This window comes from Zeus faber (assembly GCF_960531495.2).
Source record: "Zeus faber genome assembly, chromosome: 2".
Lineage (NCBI taxonomy): Eukaryota > Metazoa > Chordata > Actinopteri > Zeiformes > Zeidae > Zeus > Zeus faber.
In genome coordinates this window covers 30,885,943-30,899,131 of record NC_137189.1, presented here as the reverse complement: position 1 = coordinate 30,899,131, position 13,189 = coordinate 30,885,943, and the positions used below count along the sequence as shown (strand labels likewise).

General features: G+C 43.5%; 1 protein-coding gene across 1 annotated transcript in view; it reads right to left on the bottom strand.

Moving 5' to 3' along the window:
- Positions 1-13,189, bottom strand: part of LOC307248222 (sodium-driven chloride bicarbonate exchanger-like) — a gene marked incomplete at both ends in the record, with an annotated part of 56,232 nt that overhangs the window by 18,959 nt on the left and 24,084 nt on the right. Inside the window, 9 exons of the mRNA XM_080024545.1 lie at positions 387-487; positions 3,063-3,209; positions 4,074-4,161; positions 4,294-4,451; positions 5,142-5,230; positions 5,481-5,669; positions 7,011-7,171; positions 8,351-8,492; positions 10,777-10,920. Of these exons, the coding sequence (XP_079880671.1) occupies positions 387-487; positions 3,063-3,209; positions 4,074-4,161; positions 4,294-4,451; positions 5,142-5,230; positions 5,481-5,669; positions 7,011-7,171; positions 8,351-8,492; positions 10,777-10,920 (1,219 nt within the window). The remainder of the gene's footprint in view (positions 1-386; positions 488-3,062; positions 3,210-4,073; positions 4,162-4,293; positions 4,452-5,141; positions 5,231-5,480; positions 5,670-7,010; positions 7,172-8,350; positions 8,493-10,776; positions 10,921-13,189) is intronic.

Genomic DNA, 13,189 nt, shown 5'->3' with positions numbered 1-13,189 from the left:
GTAAATATGGAATATGATGGATTCCCGCTGTGGGGAATCTGTTTTCTATATTCTTTCCTTCCACAATTCATCGTTGAGGATTTTCCTGCGACATATCGCACATCACAAAATCAATCGACTGGATCATGATGCCATCGTTTTCGTGGGAAATGTGTCGTGAGGTTCCTGGTGATTCCCATCCCAATTACATTTTTTATGCATTTTCTCACATTATATGTCATTAATTTTCAATCTATTGAACTAATTTATTAATTTTGTAATTTTATTTAGAAATTTTCCTTTTTGTAATTTTTGTTTATTCTCATAAATTTTCCCATAGGACAACTTTGGAGAAAAATTGTGGGAAAATTTTCGTAACAAACACACACACACACACACACACACACCTCCCCGTGTGCTGCAGCTCGGGTCCTCCATGGCCGCCGTGCTCCTCCGACTCTCCCAGATCCGTGACCCCGTTGGGAAGTGGTGGTAGCTTCCGCTTTTCCTGCAAGGTGGAGAGGAGAGGAGGAGAGGAGAGGAGGGGAGGAGAGGAGGAGAGGAGGAGAGGAGAGGAGGAGAGGAGGAGAGGAGAGGAGGAGAGGAGGAGAGGAGGAGAGGAGAGGAGAAGATGTCAGCCAGTCACCGAGCCAAACATCATGCGGACACCAAGCGTCCTCGTATCTACAACATGGCTATATAAAGGATAGGTTCGCTATTTTTCAAACCACCCTTTAAATGCTCCAATGACTGCCTTGAATTGGGATTTGAAATGAAATAAAAAATGTACTTCCCCTCATTTATATCATTTATGTATTAATGTTTTAGATGAGGACATTTTATGTTTTTTTTTAAGCCTTAAACATTTGCCTCAATGGAATGTATTCATGCAGCAGAGTGGTAAATTTCCTGGCAGCTTCCGCTTTTCCTTTCCCTCCTGTCCTTCCCATCCTTCCTATCCTTCCTATCCTTCCTATCCTTCCTATCCTTCCTGTCCTTCCTGTCCTTCCTATCCTTCCTATCCTTCCTATCCTTCCTGTCCTTCCTGTCCTTCCTATCCTTCCTATCCTTCCTATCCTTCCTGTCAGTCACTGAACCAAACATCATGTGAACACCACGTGTCATCTCATCTACAACCTGGTTTTAAAGTTTCATAAAGGTCTGATGCTGAATTATTGAAAATGTTGTGGGAGGATCGCCCTCCACTAAAACATCTACTACTACTACTACTACTACTACTACTACTACTACTATTACTACGGTTTAGGTCTGATGCTTATTTAAAGGATAGATAAGCAATTTTCAACCCATGCCTTAAATTATTTCCTTAAATTATTACTCCAAATTGAATCAAAATTGTACTTCCCATCATTTATAACATTTTCAAAAAGGAGATTTAAAGTTTTTTAAGACTCATACGTTTTGCCCCATTGGACTGTATTCGCGCAGCAAAGTGCTAGGTTTCTCGGCAGAAGCTGCTGCTCCAGCGTCACTGTCTGTCCCTAAAGCAAACACCGTGTGGACACCACGCGTCATCTCATCTACAACCCGGTTTTAAAGTTTCATAAAGGTCGGATGCATCAGATGAATTATTGAACATGTTGTGGAAGGATCACCCTCCACTACTACTACTACGATTTAGTTCTGATGCTTATTTAAAGGAAAAGTTCCCTGTTATTATAATTGCGTTAAATTATCATTTTAACTCAAATTAAATTGTGGGTTGCCATCATTTATAACATCTGTAAGGTGGGATTCATGCAGCAGAGTGGTAGGTTTCTCAATAGCAAAGGGTTTGGTAAGATTTGAATAAGGGTTGAAAAATGGATGAACATATCCTTTAAACATCTTAAAAATATATATATTTATTTACTTTATTTATTTAAGTTGAAAATTCCATCATTTTACTCTGAAATATATTGTGCATTTAAATGTTACTATAACGTAGTTCAAAGTCTTTATAAAGCAAACATGGATAACATAGTTAACAGAACTAGTTTCCACCATAGAATATAGGAGTGTTGGAGAAAAAAAGGTTTTTGGAGCAGATTGAGAGCAGACTCCCTGAGGAACAGCATCAGTGTAGTGCAGATTAGGAGGCAACACAGATGTTTAAATAGTCACAGAATTACAGAGAAAAAATATATATATAATGTATGCGGCCCAGGGGAATGGAGAGAGAGAGACGGCATTAAAATGATGCCGTAAAACTGGAGCTTCACACTGTAATAAAAGCTCACATAATGCTGTTGAAAGTTTTAAATCTCGCTATGAATCTGATCCCTTAAATAACGACAGAATAAGTTAATACAGTCGATTTCAATATCTGGCAATTAAAATATTAGTTATGTTTTTATGTCTATTATGTTAGTATTTTGTATATTTGTCCTTGTTCGTAACCTAATTACTTTGATTAGACCCTCAGATAACCCAATATCCACATCATCTAATATTACATCATTACCTATTTTACAATTAATCAAAGATAATAAATTTGCATATATATCATATATTATAGCACAATTAAAAAAAAGGACTTTGACTGTCAACATTACTTAAATGACAGTTACACAACATTTTATTTAAAACTACTTTTTGCAATTCCAATACGTTATGTTGGCTACAGCCGGTTGTCAGTATGAAGCGACGCAACTTCCTTTTTCCAGTCTCTCCTGTTAGCACGGATATACTGTAGCCAAAAGAGCTGTGTGTGGTTCAAGCAGCCACACCTGTCGTGGGTCTCAGTAATTGCGCCCGGGATCAGGGTGGCTGCTTAAACCACAAGACCCCAGCACCACAATAACATATATTGAACATATAAAGACTTTCTAACACCGTTGGGAACGTCCTATTTTCAAAAGGGAGATTGACGTTTAGGGCTTCAACGTTTGCCCCATTGCACTGCATTCAAGCACAGTGAGAAGTTGCCGCAGAGCAGGTTTCTCAGCAGTCAAGTGTTCAGCGATGGCGTAATGAATGATGGGAACCGTCATTCTAAAAATGCTGTGGGTTAGAAAAATGTCAGCCCTATCCTTTAGGAAGCGCTACTTGAACAACAATCATTGATAAAAGAAGTGCTTTACCTGAGAGGGAACATTCTTGGGGGGCTCTATTCGGATGGAGGGGTCCCACTCTCCAGGCGGCAGAACCGTCACCTGGTCCAGGAACTCGTCGATACCGGCCACCAGGTCATTCCTGTCCTTGGCCTTGTACGCCACGTCGTGGAAGACCTGCGGCGGAGGAGAAATTATTACGTTTTTTTCTTTCTTTATGCAGTTTCTTCCTAATGCTGAAGGTGTACAGTATTACCTTGATATCACCCCTGCTTACATAAATGGATAAGATATTATTCTGTTACCGGATGAAGCAAATGTAAACAGGGCTCAGAAGTCAACAGCAAGTGAGGTATGTTTTATTCATCCTTACTTCCCCCAGAAAACGCCAGTACATTTCATTCCCCTAATTATTTTCGTGTGATCTGGATGAGAGCTCATCCTCAATGCAGTAGATATAGAGAATATTTAATAAATGTAGAGACTTGAAAATTAAAACATTGGTATGCTGATAAATCTCCTTTTGAAAAACCGAAAACTCACATTATAGTCACGTGTTCATGTTTTGAATAACTGTAATATCACATTTTATCTGAGACGACTTTTTGCGATTGCTGCAGTTCCTCCAACGCTGGCAGCAGCAGCGTACAGCAGGTTGCCAGTAGGAAGCGACACAACTTCCTGTTTCTAGTTTCTTATGTTAGGGCCGATGTAGCCAAAAGAGCTGAATTGCAAGCACATTTCTTTCAGTACAGTATAACATATAAAGACTGACTATATTGTGAGTTTCCCATTTTCCTTAAAAATGAGATTCAACATTGCAAACGTTGTTTTAAGGCTTAAACGTTTGCCCCATTGGACTGCATTGAAGCACAGTGAGAAGCTGCGGCTTGTGGTGTGGTAAGTTTCTCAACAGTAAAGTGTTCCGGGAGGTTGTTGCTATGGAATATTATCGTTATAAATGACGGAAAACAACATTTTAATAAGGCCAGAGTTTAAAGATATTTAATATCCGCCGTGGTAAATAGACTGGAGCCTCACCTCGTCCGTCATCAGGGTGGCGATGGAGCGGCCGATCTCGTGGTACTGCGGACCCTTTCCCAGCGGGCCGAGCAAAATGAAAAGAAACCTGCGGGGAGCAGAGGACGGGCAGTCTGGGTCAAAGTCAAAACCCAAGCAGGGCAGTATTGTATTGCCTAGCCAAACAAAGAGATGGATCGAGAGAGACAGATGGAGGTGAAGCAGGGTGTTTATGTGTGACCTGGTGGTGATGGGAACCTCCGCCAGGCCGTTGAGCAGCACGGCGGGCGCCAGGCGTACGAAGGCCACCACGGGCCGTTCCAGGAACTCCAGCTCCCCGACCAGCACGTTGGAGGCCTCCGCGCCCGGAGGGATCTTCTTCATGAAGTGGAGGTCGATCTACGGAAGAAACAAACAGAAAAAAGCTAATTGTGTTAACTGGGTTACTGTAGTATCAGGCATGGGGACAGAACAGCAATGAAAGGTAAATACTACACCTCGTCAGTCTGTGGAAACATGATTTCCAAGGTGGAAAACCCGGGTTCAGAAAGTGAAATTCCACTCTGGGATTTTGAGTCAACCTTGGGGATTTTTTCCAATTACACCATATCCAATTACACCAACCCCCCCAAAAATCGAGGTGAAGAAATTACCAATCACTCCAATTACGAAATTAGCTGATGAGCAAATGAGTGAAATCAGTTGGATTAAGTGCATGGCTGGAGCTAAAACATGGAAGGATTTTTTACTTTCTGGATCTGGAACATTCCACATCAGCACAATTGAAATTAGTAAATGCCAAAATAGAATATGAGTCCATTCATTTGAGTTTACCCCTACAACCAAAAAAAGTCATTAAAAAGACTCTGCCGTCAACACCAAGCTCATTAGGCCAAAATGAACAACGTTGCGATTCACAAAATGCAAAAGACATTCCTCTGTGCCTCTTCTTCAATTTTCCCAGGAAGACAGGATCTCAGGAATGTTTTCCCATGCACGTAACTCTGTCCTGGTTAAATATACAGGGGCGGGATGTGCCTTCGGGGGTATCGCCGCTCCGTAGATAAACAGCGGCTCTGGGGGTCTCACCTTGCTGAAGTCCACGGCGCTGTTTTCCCGGCTCACATCCTGTTTGCCCTCGGTGTTGGCGGGCTGTGCCTGGGGCGAGACGGTTTGTCCTGGAGGAAACAAGATGACATCACTGAGAGTCCAAAAACATCAACAGTATGGCTGAAAGGTTGACGGAGGACGGCGCCACGCTCTGTAGGACCCATCAGTAGAAAAGATACAGCTCTGGAATTTTATGTGTGTGTGTGTGTGTGTGTGTGTGTGTGTGTGCATACGTACGTGTGTGCGTGCGTGCATGCGTGTGCATGCTTGCACGCGTGTGCATGCGTGCATGCTCATGTGTGTGTGTCCCGTGCTGACCGTTCTTGTCCATGGAATGCGGCTCTGACTGCTTCTTTCCGATGTCGGCGAAGGAGCGCACGATGGGGATGCGGTTGGCGAGCTTCTTGTGGTTCTGGTGGTGGTGCTGCTTGAGCAGCGCCTCACGGATCCGGCGCCGGGCGTCCGGCCCCACGGCGCCCGAGAGTTCGTGCTGGTCCAGGACCATGTCTGAAAGATAGTGGAACACCCAACCCCCAAAAATGTAGGTTAAGGCAGTGCTGCGCCAACCGCTGTGCTGTGAGAGCTCGCTAGGTGTGCCGTGAAAAATGTTCAAAAATGTTGTCCATCAGTCCCATTCAATATGAATTACGTAAAATGCCCTTTTTGTCAAGGACATTCATTTAGTCCACAGCAATTATTTGTATAAGTCGAAGATTCCCTCTTTTGCTCTTTTGAACGACTCCAGACTCCCAAGTCATTTTAATAGATTGGTTCGCTACGAACGAATCGTTCACGAGTCTTGCATCACTACTAGTAGGCCATAATAATAAGCAGTTATCCGATGACTCTTTTAGAGGTTAAAGGGACAGTGGTATAGTGCCATGGGAGTATTTCATTGTAAAAGTGTGCAGTGGCAGAAAAAAAGGTTAAGCACTGGGGTTAAGGCATATCGCTCCATCCCAGCGGTTCCCGCGGCAAAAACTGTAAAAGAGGATAACGTGTTATTCTTGTAGAGCAGCCAGCGATGCTAAGCTGGTTAGATGCACAAACACACCCAGAGCCCGTTTACATTCACTAGAGCTCTTCAACTGAGCGTCAGCCGTCTCTGGTGCATAAAGCAGGGAGGGCGTCCCATGTTAACAACCCACAGATATTAACACCTTCAGAAGTCTTTAATGGTAAGCCGACAAAAACTATATTTAGATTCACACCTCATGCTGTGTTACACCTTTTAACCAACTCATTGCTCATTTCTTATCATTATCTAAAGATACACACTTCCATTTGTATTTTACAATTTCTAGCCCACATTTAACTGAAATTAATTCGTTTTCAGGGAAAGAAATAGATAATTTATGTTTTCTGAATATAGTCAAGAGGTCATAGGGTTGCAAATCGAACCTCCTGAACACTGAATTGGACTGTATTTGCTCTTTATTATATGCTCACTTATACATTTTCTATGGAAATAAGACACATGTTCTAAATTGGAATGAAACTATTTAAGTTATCTATACCGTATCTATGTTAACAAAAAGTTGGAAATCGGACGGATCTGACCATAGCGCAAGGGTTAATAGCGAAAGAATAACAGGCAAATGCACAAATTATGGACAATTTCATAAAAAGGGAATTAGTCTCGGGCACAAGTTGGTGCATTGTAGTGCAGACAGATGGGTAGAATAAAAAAGTAAATAGTATATAAAATATATGAACATGAATCCTTTACTCTAACAAGCATGTTTTGGACCTTGATTTTGGACATTTCTGCATGTTAACAGACTGCGCAATCACATATAAAATGTTTCTTTCTGAGCTAGAAAGACGACAGAGACTGGGGCTGTGTACCTGCGATCTCCTCCAGCGAGTTGGCCCTCATGTCCAGCATCACGGTGCCGTTCATGATGCAGCTCCGCAGCTCGAACAGGCTGTGCAGCGACAGCGTGGCCACGTAGGGTTTACTCCACCGCTCCCCTCCGTCCTCCACATCCTCCTCAAACTTCAGCCACCTGAGCACAAGGGCACGCCAAACCAAAAGACCGACAAAAGGTTCATCGAGGAGACTTCATCCCCACCCGGCCTAGCCTACACATCAGCAAACCCATGCAAGCACTTTGATCTACAGATCTACTTCATTGGAAGGAGAGTCACAGGTTATTAATAGTATTAAGTCTATTAAGTAATTTCCCCCTGGGATTATTAAAGCATTTCTGATTCTGATTCTGATTCTGATCTTTTGAACTTGTACAATAACTCCCCAACTCTGCCTCGTACCAGTATTTGGTGTATTTATTCTTTGGCATTTCATGTAATACCGGCACTTGACATGACCAGAATTTCTCAAACAAAGATTCCACTGATGCAGGGACAGAAATCTGAATGGCCTGGATCCATCCATCTGTCAATCACAACCACAGCAACTTATTCCCTGGCAGAGATTTGGATCAGATAAGTCCAAATACCAGATCGGACGTTGGATGGACCTCCTCATGTTGCCGTCACTCAAGACTCAAGCCAACAACTGTGCAGTGATTTTACCGACAGCAAGCTCAATTTGTCCATTTCGTCAGTTCTTGAGCAACGTCACGCCAACGATTAATTAAAAGACGAGCAGTTAGTCGTTCAAAAATATTTAAGTGAAGGTTGAGGGTTGACAAGAACTTAATTTATTAGTGCCACCTCTGATTGCCCTCAAGCCCCTCCAGGATTAATAAAGTGTTGTCTTTTGGAGGCAGGTCTTTCAAACCTACTCATGATAGTTGCATTTCCATTGGCTGCCCTCGTGAAAGACAAGATGAAAAAGGCTGCGGAAGTCGGAATGTGACTGGGTGTGAATTCCGAAAAGGAGTTACGGAGGGGACAAGCTGCCATTGTTTCAGGTACATATCTTTTATTTTGTGTGTGTGTGTGTGTGTGTGTGTGTGTGTGTGTGTGTGCGTGTGCTATTCCAGTTCATGATGTGTATCTGTTCAACTATTGTGATTGGTTTAGCACTGATCAATCCATTTGGGAAAGCAATAATAATAGTAAATTATCTCAGGGAGAACAGGGCCCGCCTGACACATGACTCGCGAAACATAATCATCCAAAAGTGCTACCTTGTAAAGTGACAGAATGTGAGAACCTGATTATCGGGAAACAAAGTTAAAACTGACAGGTGAGGCCGGTATTTGTATTAGAATGCAGACCTGGCCGTCTCCTTCCACTCTGCGTCCTCTCCCTCCCTGAGGCAGATCTCGTCCAGTTCAGTGAAGAGGGCGTGGGGAATGTGCTCCTCGTCGGCATCCTCCGTCCCCAGCAGGAACTGCACCCTCTGGGCCGGCGTGTCTGCTGCACAGTGGAGGAAACATAAAGAAATGAATAGAAAAAAACACAAAGAAACGACGAAAGGGACGCCGATGGGTTGTACTGTACGTGTGTAGAGGTGACGTAGAAATGGAAACTCGGGTTAAGAGACTTCAATCCATGATTGTTCCGATATCCAGTGCAGATGTACTCATTCGTCTTCATGCAAAGTTTATTTTCTTTTGGAAAGACTTCTAAAGATGGAGGGGAAATTGCGAATGGGAAGAATAAGGCCATTTGTTCTTTGTTTTGCTTCGCATGAGTAGTTCCAATGCACGTCGGCCCCGCTTCCTGCGAGTCGTCATTTACCATATAAGGAGATGTGGCGCTGGGATTCCTTTAGAACTGAGGCTTTTCAGGTAAGCCTGTTGTTTCCCTGTTTTTTTCCCTGTTTTTCCCCATGAACTGCTTACTGCTCATCTCAACCGCAAGGGGTACAGCAGCTCCACTGGTCTTTGGAGAATTACATTTCACGCACGATCACATTTTCCATCTCTTTCGCTAAAGATCCTCGTGCGGTAGAGCTAGATCACCAACCCTGAATGGAACGGTTTTGGTTACTGGTTGGACAGTGGACAATGTTTACTGATCTCAGTTCCATTCCTTTATCATGTGAAAATCATGATTCATCCAGGAATGGTTGGAAGATGATGCTTTTCCATTGTTTGTCCATTTCCTTGTCTGATAACAATTGTTTTGATTTCGTTGAAGAAACGTTTGACTTCAATAAACTTAATCCAGTATTTCTGACTCTCCAGCGCATAACCTTTTATCCAACCACTTTATTAGCAGTAACTCTCAACACTTGAATTAATTTGCTTTACATATCCAAGTCTAGAATTGCCTCTGAATTGTTACCTTCATTAGTAATTTCATTGATACATCGACTTATATCCTCTGCTTCTCCCAGCTCTGGCTGGTCACTGGTGGTTTTCCTCTTGCCACTTCGGTGTCTCTCCGTTCCATTCAATGCCTCACTCCCTGACTCTGATAGTGAAAGAGGATACAAGTCAAATTGGGTCAAATATACGTGCGACTCATACTCTTTGTTTAGTGATGCTGTTGTTTTGCAGATATTCTATTACATATTTCAGTGCGAATGATAACCCTAGCACTTTCAATGGGGTTGATCTCCATCTGTTCCGTTACCTTTCTGAACTTTTCAATATCAAGTCCACTCACAGGGGTGCCTGCTGCTGGCAGGCCTTTCGCTTTACTTGACATCTTCATGGTTGGTTGTTGTACATACCCTGAGGGTCTCCGGTAATTCAACATTCTACATCCTTCATTCATTTTCAAGTTTCTCAGGTGAACCTTAACGCGGCTGCTTGTTGCGTAGACGTTTTTATTAATTACTTGTTCATCTGCACATTGATTACAAGATCTTTACGGCCAGATCGGTTCTTCAGGATAGTGGTTGCACTATCATAATTTGCTTGACTTGATGAAGCCAAGGCAGCAAATAAATTTGCTGAAGTACCATTTGGAAATGGAAATGGAAATGAAATATCTGAATTTACCTGATCCACTTAGGCCGGCATAAAGCTGTTTCATAATGACTCCGAAATGTTTTTCCACCCACATACTGTATAACCCCATAAAACTGAATGACCAGTTTGGGAAGCCTAATCGTTTGGCTTTGGTATCCCCGGCCCTGGCTTGAGTGCTCTGATCCATGTCCACTTGGTCATCTTTGCGGCGTATTGTTTTTTTGATGATGGTTTTCCTTGCAGTTATTTCATCCAAGTAATCCAATGCAATGCCAATGATCACACAAGTCATCCTCCTCCAGATGTATTTCTGTCTTAGGCTATTAGAATTCTTTCCTTTGACTTAACCATCCAAATGGTCTTTCTTGTCCTTTTCAGCCTGAAAATGTTCTCCACCATGGTTCCTTTATTTGTCCTTTCCACCCATGTCAATCCATTCTTCCTCTGGGTTTAGATGTAGATCCTTTCTCTTTCCTGGGTCTCAGCACCATGTAAATCAGCACCAGAGCTCTGGCCCCTCTTACTGTTACGCCATTTACCATATATGGAGATGTGCCGTTGGGATTCCTTTAGAACTGGGGCTTCCCAGGTGGGAAAGCTGATGCTCATTTTTGGTTAAAACAGCAGACGGTGTGTGTGTGTGTGTGTGTGTGTGTGTGTGTGTGTGTGTGTGTGTGTGTGTGTGTGTGTGTGTGTGTGTGTGTGTGTGTGTGTGAGCATGTCAATACAATCCAATACCGTGTCACCTGATGGTGCCACGGCCCATTGCGGAGGCTTACTGTGGGAGGGGGATTCCCGTCCGTCATCCACCCCAGAGTCCCTCTCCTTGGACCTCTTCCTGTGTCTGTGGCCGTGGTGGCGGTGGCGTCGGTGTGACCTCCTTCCCAGGGGAACGTGGACTCCGATGTACAGTGTGCGGTGACCTGGAGACAGAGAATGAGGGAATCTTTACATTGCTTACATTTAGCAGACACTTTGGTCTAAAGTGACTTAGAAGAAATACATTTCGTCCAGTAGTAGTCAAACCACTGTAGGTATATCGCAGTTACAGCTAAACCATTTATGGGACTAAGTGGCTATGGTAGCGTTCAATTATTTTAACAGTAAGGGGGAATAAATATCCTAATGAGATGGAGGCACAGAACACTAAAGGGAATAGAGATCCTTATGAGATAGCGGTAAAGAAGAGTAAAGGAGGAAAGAGATCCTTATGAGCTAGAGGCAGAGAAGAGTAATGGAGATAGAGATCCTTATGAGATAGACTGGCCATCTCTTCAGGTATATCCTGAAGAGATGGATCTTCAGTGTGTAGCGAAAGATGGGAAGCGATTTGGCCAATCTGACACTAAGCGGAGCTTTTTCCACCATTGGGCCTTCAAGGATGAGAAGAGCGGCAAGTCCAGGTAGCAATGGAGGAGTGAGGTGGTCTGCAAGGGTGGAGGAGCGGCGCGAGCATGCCAAGTTTGGAACCTGACCAGAAATTTGACATAAAGGGGCAGAAATACCCCACCTACAAAATCAGTCCACACCTTAAGTATAATTTCCTGAGGGTCTCGTCCAAAAGTAGACTACCCATTGGACTTAAGATTACTCCATGGTATTTATCAAAAATTCAATGTAAAAAAAAACAACCCACTGGCTCTGGGGTGACTGATGCTAAAATATGGAAATTGTCCTTCTGAGGTATTCGTCAAATGCAAGTTGATTTGATGGTCAGTGTCTCTCTCTAGTAGGAATATCTGCTTAAACACACTCTGCCAAGACATTACACAGCACGAGCGGAATCCCTTGTGGATGTATGAGGCCAGTGTGTTTTTGTCCTCAGGGCCAGCGTGAAGCTAACCGAGGCCGACTCTTCCCCGCCCTCAGTGGGAGTCATGCGGTCTGGCCAGGGACGCAGCGTTGGTGGAAATGTGACACGGAAAACCCATGTCCGTGTCCCAGGCAAGTGGGACTACTCGGGCCAGTGATTTGCAGAGGACTAGGGTGAAGATGTGGAAGAGTGTGATAGTGGAATAGCTCCACGATGGAAGAGGCAGTACAACTGTAAAAGCGTAGAGGTAGAAGAACAGTGTATGACGGGGAGCATTATGACTGTTCTTTCTGACTCTACTCTAACCAACACCAGAATGGTTTGTCACAGCGGCATTGTAGTTGGTATACCCATTTCTTCCTTGGCATAGGTACTAATTTGTACCAGATTTGTAGCCTCACTGGTACAAAAATGGTACAAATCCGGTACAAATGTGGCCTTTAAAGGGTACTGCTGGCATAACGAGCCATCGTACCAGTGAAGGTACAATGCTACTGTACTTTATTTTTGAAGAGGGAATCATTCTCATGGAAGTAAAGGTAGAGTTCACCCTTGCGCCAAGTCCTTTCTAAGAAATATCTTCACAATGAGGGATACGTGGTCCAGCGTGTATGCAAGTCTTTGGGATACACACCTTTTGGTTGATATTCCAAGTTTACAATTCAAGCAGACTCTACTCCAGCAACTTACAAAGAGCAGAAGGAAGTATTTAGGAGCAGGTAGGGGTTACTGTAAGCACATGTCAGGGATGTAAACCCAGAGCCATCCAGACCGTTGGTTACCGACTCTATATTATTTTACAGACGCGTTACATTTAAATGTATCTGTTTCTATTGCTTTAAGCCATAATTCAAACACTGTGACCAATCTGATTCGCCTTTAATTCAAACTGCGCATGGAGGTTTAAAGTATTTTTTCCTGAGTCAGGATGAAAGGGTGGAGGGGGGGGGTCCTTTAATAAAAATAGCTCATACCCCCGAGGCCTCCACTACCCGCTGATGTCCAAAAATATATTTTCCGTCACTTTTCCCCTTCTTTGGCATTCTACATGAGGCATTTGTCATTCAGCGGCAAAATACATGCAATGTTGGGTCGCTGAAAGGTTCTTAGCATTTTAGTAGGACAAAAAAGTCTATTTGCATTTGTGCGTGGGTACTGTATGTGTGTGCGTGTCTTCTATTAGTCACAGCGCTTTAATCATCCCAACAGACCGACAGAAACATAGGGTCACATCACCATGACCTCCATCTTTTTTCTATCGCGGCTTTGAGATTCAGGCTTCAGTGTTCCGGGTTCTGCCAGCAGCACACGCTTCACATAGCGCACCGTGGCCCGGGCCGGAGCACCGGGCCGGAGCACCGGGTGTCACTGGGTACAGT